Source organism: Patagioenas fasciata, chromosome 10 (genome assembly GCF_037038585.1).
Source record: "Patagioenas fasciata isolate bPatFas1 chromosome 10, bPatFas1.hap1, whole genome shotgun sequence".
Classification (NCBI taxonomy): Eukaryota; Metazoa; Chordata; class Aves; order Columbiformes; family Columbidae; genus Patagioenas; species Patagioenas fasciata.
The window spans coordinates 12,062,913-12,076,807 of NC_092529.1; the positions used below are offsets into that span (position 1 = coordinate 12,062,913).

Sequence of the window (13,895 nt, forward strand, 5' to 3'; positions counted from 1 at the left end):
TCTGGTTGAAGATGTCCCTGCTCATTGCAAGGGGACTGGACTTGGATGAACTTTGAAGGTCTCTTCAACCCAAACTGTTCTATGGGTCTGAATTCTCATGTGCAAGATGTTCTTCTGACTACATGTATGCAGGAGTGGTTGGCTATACATTTGAAGGCTGTTAACAGTCTTTTCATCAGCTATTATTTCATGGACTTCTTGATAGTATCATTAAATATTCATTAATAATAAAACTGCAATTTCTTTGACTCACTAGTAATGCTATTTGTATTATTTAAACTAAACAGATTTGGATTAATGTATCTATAAGTGTGCTCAATCCGTGGCACATAGATGTGAACAATAACCCTCCTTCCTAAGCCATGGCATAATGGATTATTTACTGTAAAATAATATTTGAAATACGTTTTCCCTCATTGCAGCTGTCTCATCTGAGCTGATTGATTTGTTCTGTTCACAGTACTGTTCTCCTTGGCAAAGGAGAGTGGTTGAACAGAATTCTGTGAACTAATGTAAACATACGTGTTCTATTGTGTGTCATCTTCTGTGTTAACAAAAGTATGCAGACTTATTGTCAAGACATTGAACCTGTCAATACAAAGCCTGTTTCCTGCGATCTGCACTGTCATACATGTATCGATCCATTCTTTGATTTGATGTAGTGAGACGTGGCAAATCAAGGAAGGGAAACAAAACCATGTTACAACTTATGTCAAAGACTGAGTACCCTAAGACAGAATCACGCTCTTGTCATATCATTACTTGACAGAGTTTCAGTTCGTCAGTTAAATGTTTATCACGTATTTTCTGTGATATTTGGTATTTGACAAAAATAATTTGTGAGATCAATTTATTTTTTTTTTTTACTACCTTATAGTTCTATTTAATGAATATTTTAAAATTCAAAATAACTAGGGCAGATTGTTCTTAATTCCTTTTTTAGATTATAAACTTATTTGTGGCTGTCATTATGGATAATTTTGATTATTTGACACGTGACTGGTCTATTCTGGGTCCCCATCATTTGGATGAGTTCAAAAGGATATGGTCTGAATATGACCCTGAAGCAAAGTAAGTGAGATCATTTCTCTGGTAAGATTTATCTGGTAAAAGCAGTAAAAGCAGAGCATAGTATATTGTTTGGGAATGGATCTATGTTTGGTAACTGATGTATGTTGGTTCTAGGGGAAGGATAAAGCATCTCGATGTGGTTACCTTACTGAGACGCATTCAGCCACCACTTGGTTTTGGCAAATTATGCCCTCACCGAGTGGCCTGCAAGGTACGTCTTACCCTGTTTTCTTTCTAGGTTTCTCTGAGAGTTCATTCATTCAGTTCTGCCAGATGTGTGTCACACATACACAGGAATCCTAGTCTGTTCACAAGGTCTCTTTTACTCTGAACTTTTCCCGTTCTTTTGCAGGCTTAAACCAGTAAATTAGTGTCATTTCTTTCAATGTTCTCATTTGAATAGTTACCATCAATGTAAAATTCTTCGCAGAGCATCAAAATGAAAGAAATCAGTCTGTAAATCTGTCATTAGTCTATTGTTGACACAGATATGAACTTCCTCACCCCAGCATTTCTGGTGACCCAGTGTCACATATAAGACTACTTCAACACAGTGACATTTCTGATTTCTTCAGTCCCAGGGAGAAAAGGGTGGTTGATAACTTTAATTAACAATTGAGTTTTGATACAGTACTTTTGCAGTCACATTCATGAGAAGTTTGCTGCACATGAAACATAGAAATGAGATTGAAGGGTGGGGACTACAGGATGATAAACCAAACTGAAGTGAGGAACGGTGTGCAATGCAGTACGTAGCAGTGAGTGAGAAGACTGAAAATTAAAGGAAATTTTAAATGATTGAGAATTTGTCAGGTACAATGTGTAATTTTGATGCAGATTAATTGCATTTGAATATAAAAGCTGAAAAGCAACACAAAGGAGATGAAAAATTATTAAATTATTTGAGAACTTGAGAACTATGGATATTATGGATTTAGCAATTTCAGTAGGAATAAGATCAAACCTTTTAATTAAAGAATTGTTACAATAGCACTGTCATTTGGATTTCTTTCATATCTGTTTTATAAATAGGTAAGCTGATATAGAAAAAAACAGGTTCAAATGGAACTCCACAACCCATACTTAAAGCAAACCTATATGTATACGTTAAGATAAATTATCCAATTGAGTAATGCTTTTAAACTAGAAGAAAATCCAAGTCAGACATCAGGAAAATGCTTTGATAGATTAAACACAGTTCTTCTAACAGACAGCATCAGATAGATACTGCTCTAAAAGATGAACACTAATGCAGACACGGACTAATCCAGAGAGGAAAGCCGGAAAGCCCGTTTTACACTAATTCAGTGTAGACAGCATAGGAGGTGCACAGCATCACTGAAGAGTTACCTGAGAAATACATGACAGACCTGCTGCTGTGGTTTTCAATGGAGCATGAGGCTGGAGGAACACATGGGAAACCTGGAACGTCACTGCACCTGGAGTCCATGCTCTTAAATAACTGCGTTTGTCCTGAATAGTGTGACTTACAGTTGTAGTCAAGGACTGGGCTTTAGTGTTTGCAAATCAACTCAATAAATGGCTTGTGCAAACTACTGGACAGTTTTAGCTTTTTTATAAGCATCCATGTGATTAATATCAGAAAGAAGAAACACTGGGTGGTTATTGTACGCAACTGGGATGGAAGACTCCAATTTTTTTGCAGGCTTTTATAATTTTTATGGGTAGTTTTTACATTATTCTTTGAATACATCAGTTTTTCAGAAATTAACATTATAAGAAGTGTTTTCCAAACAAAGCTGCATCAACATTTGTTTTATTTTTCTCATTTACAGAGGTTAGTAGCCATGAATATGCCACTAAATAGTGATGGAACTGTCATGTTCAATGCTACTTTGTTTGCTCTGGTTAGGACTGCTCTAAAGATAAAAACAGAAGGTAAGTTTCTTGGTTGTAAAGCTTTTACTACACTTGTCACAAAGTATAATGAGGAAAAGTGACAATTTATTCGTTTTGTTGGACATGAGTAAGGCTGCCTTAGCCTCACTGGATTTGGTTTGCTTTTGGATCATGGGTTGTATTCACTGTGGCTGGGAATGATTTGCTAGAAAATGAAAGGGATAGTGAGACCAGAGCCCAAGGAATCTCAGAAATTATTATATGCTTTTATTTGGTCTGATAAGTATATGTAGCAGTGGCATTAACAGGAGTTCTGCTGCAAGGAATGAATGAGTTCCCCTTTCTGTCCAACCAAGATGCTTCTTCCTCACCACTCTTTAACTTGGTACCCTGGACCCCACATTTGTGCAACGGCAACTTCTGCACACTTGAGAGCAACACCCCCGTTTGGTCAAGGCCAGTTCTGACTGGAGTGAATGGATTTCTGTCATTTGCCTAAAAGAGGGGAAAGTTTTTTAAAATAGTGATAGGTTTCAAGGAATTTTCCTTCTATTTTCATACATTTTTTCATTATTTTACCATTTTTTGCTACTTTCTGCTCCATGTCTTCTGCTATTCTCAGTAGTGTTTGAGTTCCACTGCCAATAACAAAATGATTTGATTAAGCACCCTCAAGCATTGGTGTGGTTTAGATGAGCACTGCAAGAGATGAAAAACTGACAGTGGTCAATTGTCTGAACTTTCCGGCTTCTACAACTGAGTAATTAATATTATTAAACAAAAGAAGGCTTAGCTTTGAATCAAGAAAGAAGTGGCTTGTAAAGAGCAAGTCATCACTTTCTGCACAATCTAAATGGAAGTTATTAAGCAGTGCCAGAGTAGAGCCAAGATCCATAAATTAAGCTGGACCTCTGCAGTGCTCGAGACTTGATTTGAAAGCTCCAGGAGCTCACTATATTACATCCTTGCTTCTCTTTTGTAGTTGTAGTAGTGTTATCTGCTACTTCTTATAGTTTAGGCTTGCTGCAAAGCTGCCTTACCACAGTCTTTATTTGTAGACAACTGATTAATATCCAAAGGATCATTCATTGCAGCTGGTTGAAACATAATCTCCATCCTCAATTTTTCTATTTCATTGCCACAGGTAACCTAGAGCAAGCAAATGAAGAACTTAGAGCAGTTATAAAGAAAATATGGAAGAAAACGAGCATGAAATTACTTGACCAAGTTGTTCCTCCAGCTGGCGGTCAGTCTGACAAACTTTGCAATATGCTGTTCTTGTACATTGTGGTTTTTCTGGGTTGCCAGGAACCAAAGAAATAAGATTACTAAATTTTGAAATTATAATGTCATTAAAGGACAACAAAACAAATATTACAAAATAGAGAAAATTATGTCCTGTTACATAATACATATAGGACTGATAAATACAACTTTCTTAGATCAAAAAGGAGGAGAGGAAAATGTTATGCTTATATTCTTGCTTGAAAACACCACCTTATTAGACCTAAATCTAGTCTCCATTTCAAGTCATTCAGCAAAATAAACTAAACTTAGTTTTATTTCAATGCATTGAGCAAAATAACATGTTTCGTGCTAATTAAGCTTGACAATGTACACTACATTATAGCCTATATCCTTGTATATGTTGAATACTTGGAAGAAAACTAGAAAATTTTAATTACCAGCTTAAAAATAGTTTTGTTGCTAAACTGATGAAGCAAAAAGCTAAATTATCTCAGTTACACTGGTTTAAACCAGAGCAGTTCCATAGTCAACAGATAATGAAAATGGTTCAGGTTTATGCCAGTATGACTGAGATATGAATATGGCCCATGTAAAGAGATACCTAAATTCTAATGACACCAATACCTTTGCAAGAATTCTAAGGCACGTATGTTAGCTGTTCCTACGTGCTGTAAAATGAAATGTCAAATATTCATTATATCTCTCTTTTTAAATATATATATTCCAATATATATATATTTAGCCTTTTCCAATATATACATTTTTATTAATATGCTGTAGTGCAGGTTTAGGTAACTGGTTTTTTACTTGTTTTTTCAAGTTTTAAAGGTGCAGGATCTGGTGCACTGTCACCCACACCCAGGATATATTTCTCTAAACATCTAATACACAGATGCGTTCTAATCATCTGGTATTTCTTGTAGTTTATTGTACTTTTGTAGTGTTACAGCAGCTTTCAAGACTGGTCAGGCTCGGGTTTGGAAGCAGACCCAAGATCCCAGCCCGGCTGGTGGTGGACACTGGTCCCTGTGGCAGGTGATGCTCAGGCCCAGAAGCAGCAGGAGCTTTGTCGCCGGAGGGAACCACTTGCTGTTGGTGTGGTGGCCGACACATAGCAGTGGGAATGAAGGCGAAAATCTAGCAAATTCGACTATCCAAAGGGGAACCGATACTGCACATTTAAAACAACTTTTTGTGTTTTACTCTCTTGTTTTTAGCCTTACGCCTAAGTGCTTGCATGGCATAGATGAATTGCTTTGTTATTGTTGTAACTATGTGCTTGAGCTTTTTCTGCAGCCTCTGTTCCTTTCAACTATGAGTCTTTCCGAATATTCTGAAGCAATTCTGTTTTAGGGTGGTGGCATGGAATTAGTGTTGCCTCTTGCCAATTTGATTCCCCTACATTTTTTAATTGAAATAGAGATGCATGCTTCAGAATAGTGAGCTGTGCCTGCCTAAATCAATCTGACAAAGAATCTGTAAAGATTACATCTCGAGAACTAATCTTACATAGTAACTCACAGTTAACTTCAGCTTCATTTCATTGCTGAATATAAGCTGTATATTTATTTTCAGCTATACTAAAATTCATTGCTAATATCTATTCTGCAAACGTAGCTCTTCAGTGTAGCTATAAGGCTGAAAACTTGGATCACTGCTTGATTGATAGGAAACAGTGTATGACTTCTACAACCCTGTATAAATACAAATATGTTGAGAAGTCCTTAATATTTATGAATTTTTTATTTCACTTTGGTTTGTTTCTCTGTGGACTTTGTTGTGACTTAGCAGAAAATTGAAAATATTGTAAACCACCTAGAAAGAGGAGGAATATAGCTATTTTACATTCGTATGCCATTGGAGTGTAAAATAGCTTTGTATACAGTAGAAAGTAGTCTCTATTGATGCCTAATATTCAACAGAAAATTGTATATGACAATAACACCAGTGACAGCTGATAATAACAATCTGCTAGGAGATAGAAAATTCTCATCAATATAAATCAAAAAAACATCCATATTCAACATGGTAAAATCACTTGCACTTAAAAGTATTGGGCGGTCTAGTTTGTAATGTTTTGCACCAGTATTACTTTTGCTGGTATTCCTGAATGCTGGATTCTTTGTGTGCTCATGACCGTGCCTCCAGAACAAAAAGAAAACAATTATTTGCAGAGCAGAAGGAAAATAATCAGCATAGCATTTTTTTTCCTGAATTATAAGTAGATGCAGTAGAAATGGACAGTTATTTTTTTGTACTGATTAAATAACCTATAACTTAATTAAATAGTTAATAGTTAGCAACACATTTTCAGTACAGAAAAATGAAACTGCTTTACAAAATCTAGAATGTCAGTCAAATGCCTGAATGTATGAATGACTTAACATTCTTAGGAGACATTCTTAGAGTAAGAGAAATACATGCAACTCACTAAAGATTTGCCTGTATGTTCTAGACTCCCCACTCTCCCCTACAAGCCCATTTAATCCTGCCTAATACTTTTTGCTCTCTTCCAAAAGCTTCCTACTGAAATGACTCCTTTTGCTGTCACTAGTTGTAATTATAGATTTGTCTATTCTGTGGTCAGTAACGCTTAGCTGCCTCCCTATACCTGTCCGTACCTGGTTATATGTGTGTTACTCAAAATCCAAAGTCAAGTCTGACTCCCCTTGGCCACGCTTCAGTTCTCGTGTGTGTCTGCAGTACAGCTGGCTGTGCCTGGGAAGTACACACGTGTCGTTTTTACACACAGATGTGGGCGTGCACAATTCAGCAAACTGGTAATGCATTCATCTAATGTGCTTGTATAAAGATGGTGCATGGCCAGAATGATCAATAAGGGCCCTTCATTTCTGCGTGCTGAGACTTCACAGGTGGTGTTGTCTCAGGTACAGTCAGGAGTTGTGCAGTGTCATAGCCTGGTGTGAGATATGCTCTAAGTGCAACCCATAGTAGTACATGTTATATCAAGTCTGTCACTTCTATGTGCTTGTCCTTTCTAGGAGCCATTTGCTATATCACTTCCTTAAAAGTTCTGTTCAAATGCTTGAAACAAAGTAGTGTAAAGGATGGGGAAAAGCGTATGTGGGGAGTTTGACCAAAGCTACGTTGCAGATCTATGGATTCAGCTAAACTAAGGCAGGCAAGTTTAGTTTAGATGCCTTATAAGAGATCTCTTCCTAATACAAAAGAGTGTTAATCTCCTGAGGAGCTACCAAGAGAGATTACAGATGGACGACAAAGCAGATGCTCACAAAAGGTTTAGAAATTAGATTTGGGAAGTCAATTAAAAAGCTTTTTTACTGCTGAGACTGGACCTGTAGACTGATGAACTTTGGAGTTGGTATTTTCCATTGGGGTGACTCAGATCTTTGAAGACATGTCAGAATTTGGCAGAGCAGGCTCGTTAATGTGCTGAGATACTTCCTGCAACAGACTGATCTCCCAAACAAGATATTTCAAAACAATTATTACAATTATTTTTGCTTTGAAACATTTCCCCATCCTTTTTATAGATGTGAAAGCAAGTCATGAAATGGCGAAAGTTAATTAAATTTAAATTACAAAAGTTGTCGTATGACAGGTAAAAACACTATTATAAATACTATCATTAGTGAGATATATTGGAACGTATTATTACTATTGATAAAACAAAGACACAAGGAGACTGTTTTAATCAAATGCTCATGTGTGACAATCAATTAGAGATTTGCTTGAGAATCAATTACAGAAAAAAACTTGTGTAACAGTGTGTTTGTATGTAAAATGAAAACAAAACCAACCACAAACCAAAAAACTAGACTCAAGATTATAAAGCTCCATTAGAGAGTGAAAATATGGAGAAAACAAATGACATATACTAAAAAAAATCTCCATACTTTCTAACAAAGTTGTGTTAAAACGTGTCTGGGCACGTTAGCTTTTCTGTGTTTAATCAGGCAACAACTCTACAGAGTAACCCCAGATCCTGAGAAGCGTTAAGCACCTGTCTGGCTCAGCAACAGCAACTGGAATGACATGAACTTGATGCCCATCAGGACATGAGCCCAAAAGATGGAGAGAACTGATGCATAATACACACCAGCCCTCCTTCACATATGGCAGTGACCAGCTAGCAACTATTTTGTAAATAGCTATCTCAAGATACTGAAAAGATGGAGATATTAGACAAAACAGCAGAAAGGGAAACAGCCAACTTCATGCCAGATAACTCTAGGGGGAGAAAAAGTGTGAAAACAAAAGCAATGTTTTTGAATAGCAAACTATTCCTAGTTTTCTGGCAAGCGTTACTCATCAAGACATCAAACTTGCACACCTGAATGATGAAATAGGACTCATCATCACATTCTTAATGTGCTGTGCACCAGGCAGTTTCGATATCCTCATAAGGTTCCTGTCTTTGAACTTTGAAAACTGAAATTAGGATTTTGTTCACAACAGTGACTCTGTAAAAATGCTAGGTTTTACTGCACTTGCTGTTTGCATACCTTTTGAACTGTACTAAATTAACTGATGGAAGTTCTTTTCATTCCCATCATCATTGCAGAGCTGATACCAGACGATAATGTGGGAAAATGCCACACTGTTTCATATTTACTGTTATCATCATAGGCTATCTAGGCGGTGGCACATTTTCATTTGAACAAGGGCCACAGAAAATACGTGAAATTGTAACCTCTGTGGCATTTTCTTAGAGTCTAGAATCTGTCTTATTGAGTGACAATAAATGGGAAAAGATACAGGCCAACATGAGCATCTGGGACACAAAATTTGAAGTGGAAGATGCTCGGATGCTACAGTGAGGGCAAGACACAAATAAAAAATGCGCATAGCAAAGCCAAGTGTAAAAATGTCTTAAGTTCTTATGCAATTAAAACAATGCTACATTAGTACACTGACTAAGCAAACTTGATTCAGCAGTGGGAAAATAAAGGGGAGATGTTGTAAGCAGGACTTTATAGAGTCACTCTTATGAACATAAGTGTATGAAAGTCACAGTAGATTTTATTTTAATCCATTTATTCCAAGTAACTAAAGCCTGTCTTTCAGCTTCTATGCATACACAAACAGGTTTATGGTTTTGTTAGAAACTTACACAAACTTATTTAGAAGTATGTGGGACTTGGTAAACTATTTTCTTTTTTTATTAAAGATGAGTTTACTTAACTGACTGAGTGTAAGCTGCTTGCTAAAACATTGCTTTTAAGCTAGTTACAGGTTCCATTGTTGTAAGCTGCAAGCGTAGTACCTATTGCACCCATCACATTTTTCCCCCCAAATCAGATGTGAGTGTACAGGCTATTGATAAATGTGCTGACTTGGGAGAGATCTGTCTGGTCTGTTCATTTAGATGATGAGGTAACCGTGGGGAAGTTCTATGCCACCTTCCTGATACAGGACTACTTTAGGAAATTCAAGAAACGCAAAGAACAAGGACTGGTGGGGAAATATCCTGCGAAGAATACCACGATTGCTCTGCAGGTGATTTTGTTTTTACATTTTTAACTAACCATTTTGTGAGCTTACTTGAAATAGCAGGTAGATGAATATTGATGATTGTGCAGTGCTGCAAGGATTTTATTTGGCCCTTATTCGTCAGAAAAGTAAAACGTAATCCTGCTATTCTGTCTGTACCAAGGTAAGTGCAAAAAGCTGTTTCCTGGGGATTACTCAAACAGTAGCAACAGTTACAAGATTTCTTAGCAAGTCTAATTGATACATCACAGTATAAAGTTGCTGATATAAATTCAGATAAATTAAGTTCTGGGCTATTTTCCTGTCCCTTGTTTTGCTTTAACTGTTTAATTTCTTGTGTTCCTATGATGCTGTAAGCCAGTTCTCAGAAAACTTCCTAATATGCATTACGTTATAGTAAAGAGTTTTTTATATAGTAGCATTTTTCTTCTTAATTGCCTTTATTCTTTTTATTTTCCGTTTATGATTACTTGTGAAACACCTCCCTATAACTATTTCTAAGTATTTGCAAGCTTTCAACTTTACATTAATCAATTTCTTTTATAGAAAGCAATGTGAGCGTGCTACATTATCGTCATATACTTCTGTCTCTTAACACAAGCTATCAAATGGAAACCAGGACAACAGATTTGGCCACCTATCTTTCAGCCGGCCTGCAGCAAGCGGTCCATAGAGTATATGTGATCTAAAGAGTGTATTCTGAATATTTCTCTCCGTTGATACCCTTTGTATTATGAACTTTGAAACAGGCAAATGGAAAGCTGTTCTCAAATAATTCCAGACATCATACACTGCACCATTTCTGTTGGATTGGGTCTTTCTGAATTTCAGTTGATGCTGATTAGATTCCTACAAACTACAAAGATGTTTAATGTTTCTGATAGCTTTTCATGCTGATGCTAAGATTTAGCAATATGTTGTGAAAATCCCTTTCTAAAAGGGAAGGGATGTGTTAGCGTGATTCAGATGCTGTTTTGTTTGTTAGAACTCCTTCCAGTTTGTACTTTGATCTAGCAGAATGGTCTTTGCTGTCGTAAGTGGGTAATTTCTGTTAAAGAATTTTATATAAGCAATTTCTAACCAACTTCTTTAAGAAGCAATATACACAATAATTCAGTAAGCTACGGCAGTCTATTCCATAACATTCATTTCATTCCTGTTTCCTAAGCACGTCCCTGCTGGCAGCTCTGACACGCATTCTGTTCTAAGTCACTGTAAGCGCAAGAGGTGCAACAGGCAGAGAAAGATTCATCATAATTCTTGCTATTGATGTGTGAGCACATGGCTTGCCAGGACAGTGGGAACTAGATTTGCATATCATGAGAGAAGAGAAAATTATAGGGAATGGACAAAATAAAAAGAAAAAGACTGGGAGAGGTTGAGAGGAAAGTGAAAGACACTGGATTTTTAGGACTGAGTTTGCAGACTTCTTCATTTCAGAAGCTTTTGAGCATAAGGAGCTCAAAGTGAATTTTAAGGCACAATATTACAGTTTTCAACTTGCGTTTTCAAAGTTGCACACCTGACATAAACACTGAGTTTCCAAATGTGAGTGTGCTCTGTTTATTACCTGATCGCACTTCTTGTTCAGTTTCCAAGGTGAAACTGGAATTACCTCTTCCTCTGTCTTTAGACAAATATTTTTCAATTCAGAACAATGAAAAAAAATGTCCATGAATCTCTGCTAGAGATCTAGAAAATTCCGATTTGTGGAAGGCTTGTACCTATGAAGCCATTGCTTAGTTCTTGGAGAGCTAATAGCAGCTATTTTTCCATTTGTTCTCTCAAATACTCCAAGTAAACTCTTAAGTTTGCAGATCTGTCTGATAAACAATATATTAAGAAAAGCAGAAACATGCAATTTCACTCTGTCTCTCATCCAGTTTCTTAGGGAAATTGTGATTACTTTTATGTCAGTATGTGCCCCGCTTCCACTGTAAACACTAAAGGAAGTTCATATAACAATCACAGCGGACTTATATCTTTATTACCCAGTTCATCCAGATGAATTTACTGTTTATTTATATAACTCCATGTAAACTAATTATACAAGTGGCGCATAGAGTATTGCAGCACCTGACTTTGCTTACCAAGGTATGGATGGAACAGATTGTGAACAAAATAAAACCCACTAAATTAATCAGCCTTCTCTCCTCTCTGGAGGGGAAAAATGTCTTCAGCTACATCTGACTTCTGTTCACTGAAATCTGCCAGTAAATATGGAACCTTTATTTTTTATTCTAGGCTGTGTTTACTTTATCTTTTCATTGTTTTGAGAACTTTCTTTTTGAAATGAGAAACTTCCTGTAAATCAAGGCAGAGGCATGACTTCAGCAGCAGCTTTTCTTTAGTTTCTCCTTTAAACTAGCTAAGATTTCACAGGATCTAGTAATTGTGATGATACCATTGCAAACAGCTTCTGCTTTCTGCACTGCTAGAAAAGATGAGAGCAGCAGAAGCTGGGATAAGTCTGTCTTTAGTTTATCAAGTTCAGTTGTTCAGAACCTTCCTATACTAGGAATTGTTTGCTTAAGGGTTTAAATAAGATGACAAAAATACTTTTATGAGGCTACAATAAGAACAGGCTTTCTGGCCATCCACTTCTTCTATTTGTAAAGAACCAGACCAACCATATTTTCAAATTCTTGTCAGCATCTTGCTCTATGGCAGATCAGTTGTCATGCTGCAAAATCCTTAAGCAGACCAGCAGATAAAGATCAGTGCTGTTCCAACTTGTGTCAAAAGCTATGTGAGCAATAAATGCTCTTTTGCTGACATCTGTAACTTTCTCTTGGGGTAGCTGGAGTTACCGGCAGAACTAGTTAATTAATTAAGAACATGCTTCCTAAGAACCTCGTAAGCCTGCAATTGCATTCTCTAGCCTGGCTTTCTTTATTTCCTTGCTTCTGCAAGAAAAGGGGAAAACAACGTGTTATCAAGCTTTACAATCAATCCCTAACTGTTGAGTGAAGCAGGAGATGAGTTACAGTTTTATAACCCTGTTGGTTCCTAGAGTTGGCCATGTCACTCTCTGCCTGGCTTCAGGGAGCAAACATCCTCTTGGAGAGACAAGGCATCTGTTCCTTGTGGCAAAAGCCCTTCTGTGTTTGAATTCTCAGGACAACTGTTGAGGCAAGAAAATGCATGTTGCCATTTTCCCTGTTTTATGAGAAGGTATCAGATCTTTTTCAACATAGCTCATTCTTCTTTTCCTTCCTTTATTCCTCATGATCACAGTGGTATTACAGTGGGTTTGTTTGGTTTTGGTTTTATTTGTGTTTGTTTTGTGGTTTTTGTTTGTTTGTTTGTTTGTGGTTTTTTTGTTGTTGTTGTTTTGTTTTTATGGTAGTTTTGCTTAGTACTTTTGAAGATACAGAGGGGAAAAGCACCTAACTGTCAAATGGCCGAAGGCACTGCTTCTTTCAAGAGTTATGCCTACTTATATATATATATATATATATATATATATATATATATTATTTTTTTTAACTAGTCCTTTGGTTAAGTTCTAGGATAGTAAGTTGGATCCCTTGCTTTTAGCAACTGCTTACAACATTACTTCCCATGCTGCTGTTTCCAATGGAATGACTTCTGTTAACATAGGCAGAAAAATGATGTGCAATAAGAACTTCGACATGCAAAACAAAAGGTTTTATAGAACTTCCAAGCAAAATCTTCGTAATATTAAAACTAGAATTCAAGGTCATAAAAAGTAATGTTTGCTGCAAGAGAAGCACATCCAAAAAAAACTAGTATAAAAAATAAGAAGTCATCTGCACCGTCTTCAGTTACTTGAAGAGAATTGCATAACACAGAACAAAATTCTGTGAGCTCAGTAAAGTCCAGTGAGGTTTTCTGGTGGCCTCTGTTGGTCATGTTAATAACTCCTGTTTCAACACGCGTGGGAATAAATCTTCCCTTGGAAACCACATTATTTAGCTCAAGATTCAATCCGTGGAGCTAGGATGGCAAACTGACTAAGGAGCGTGCGTAAAAATACCGTTGTTAGAAGATGTTACCTTTAGAGAGACACAAAAATGATTTAATTTCAAGGTTAAATAAAAAGGTACACTTTTTTATTAGATCAAGAAGTTTTGGCGGTAGATGTAGTAACTAAAATTGGTGGCACCTTTGTTTTACCCTTCTCCCAAATGTCTTTTCTGTCATTCACAATTCACTAGATAAAAACATTGTGTTGGCATCAAAATGTCTTCCAGCAATTTACAGCCAAATTACTACAG

The 13,895-nt window shown here is 36.6% G+C and overlaps 1 protein-coding gene across 14 annotated transcripts in view; it reads left to right on the forward strand.

Annotated features, from left to right (window-relative positions):
* Positions 1-13,895, forward strand: part of CACNA1D (calcium voltage-gated channel subunit alpha1 D) — a 220,274-nt gene that overhangs the window by 185,808 nt on the left and 20,571 nt on the right. For all 14 annotated transcript variants that reach the window (XM_071813160.1, XM_065845268.2, XM_071813153.1 and 11 more), the window contains 5 exons: positions 944-1,071; positions 1,186-1,282; positions 2,868-2,970; positions 4,076-4,177; positions 9,530-9,660. In XM_071813160.1, the coding sequence (XP_071669261.1) occupies positions 944-1,071; positions 1,186-1,282; positions 2,868-2,970; positions 4,076-4,177; positions 9,530-9,660 (561 nt within the window). The remainder of the gene's footprint in view (positions 1-943; positions 1,072-1,185; positions 1,283-2,867; positions 2,971-4,075; positions 4,178-9,529; positions 9,661-13,895) is intronic.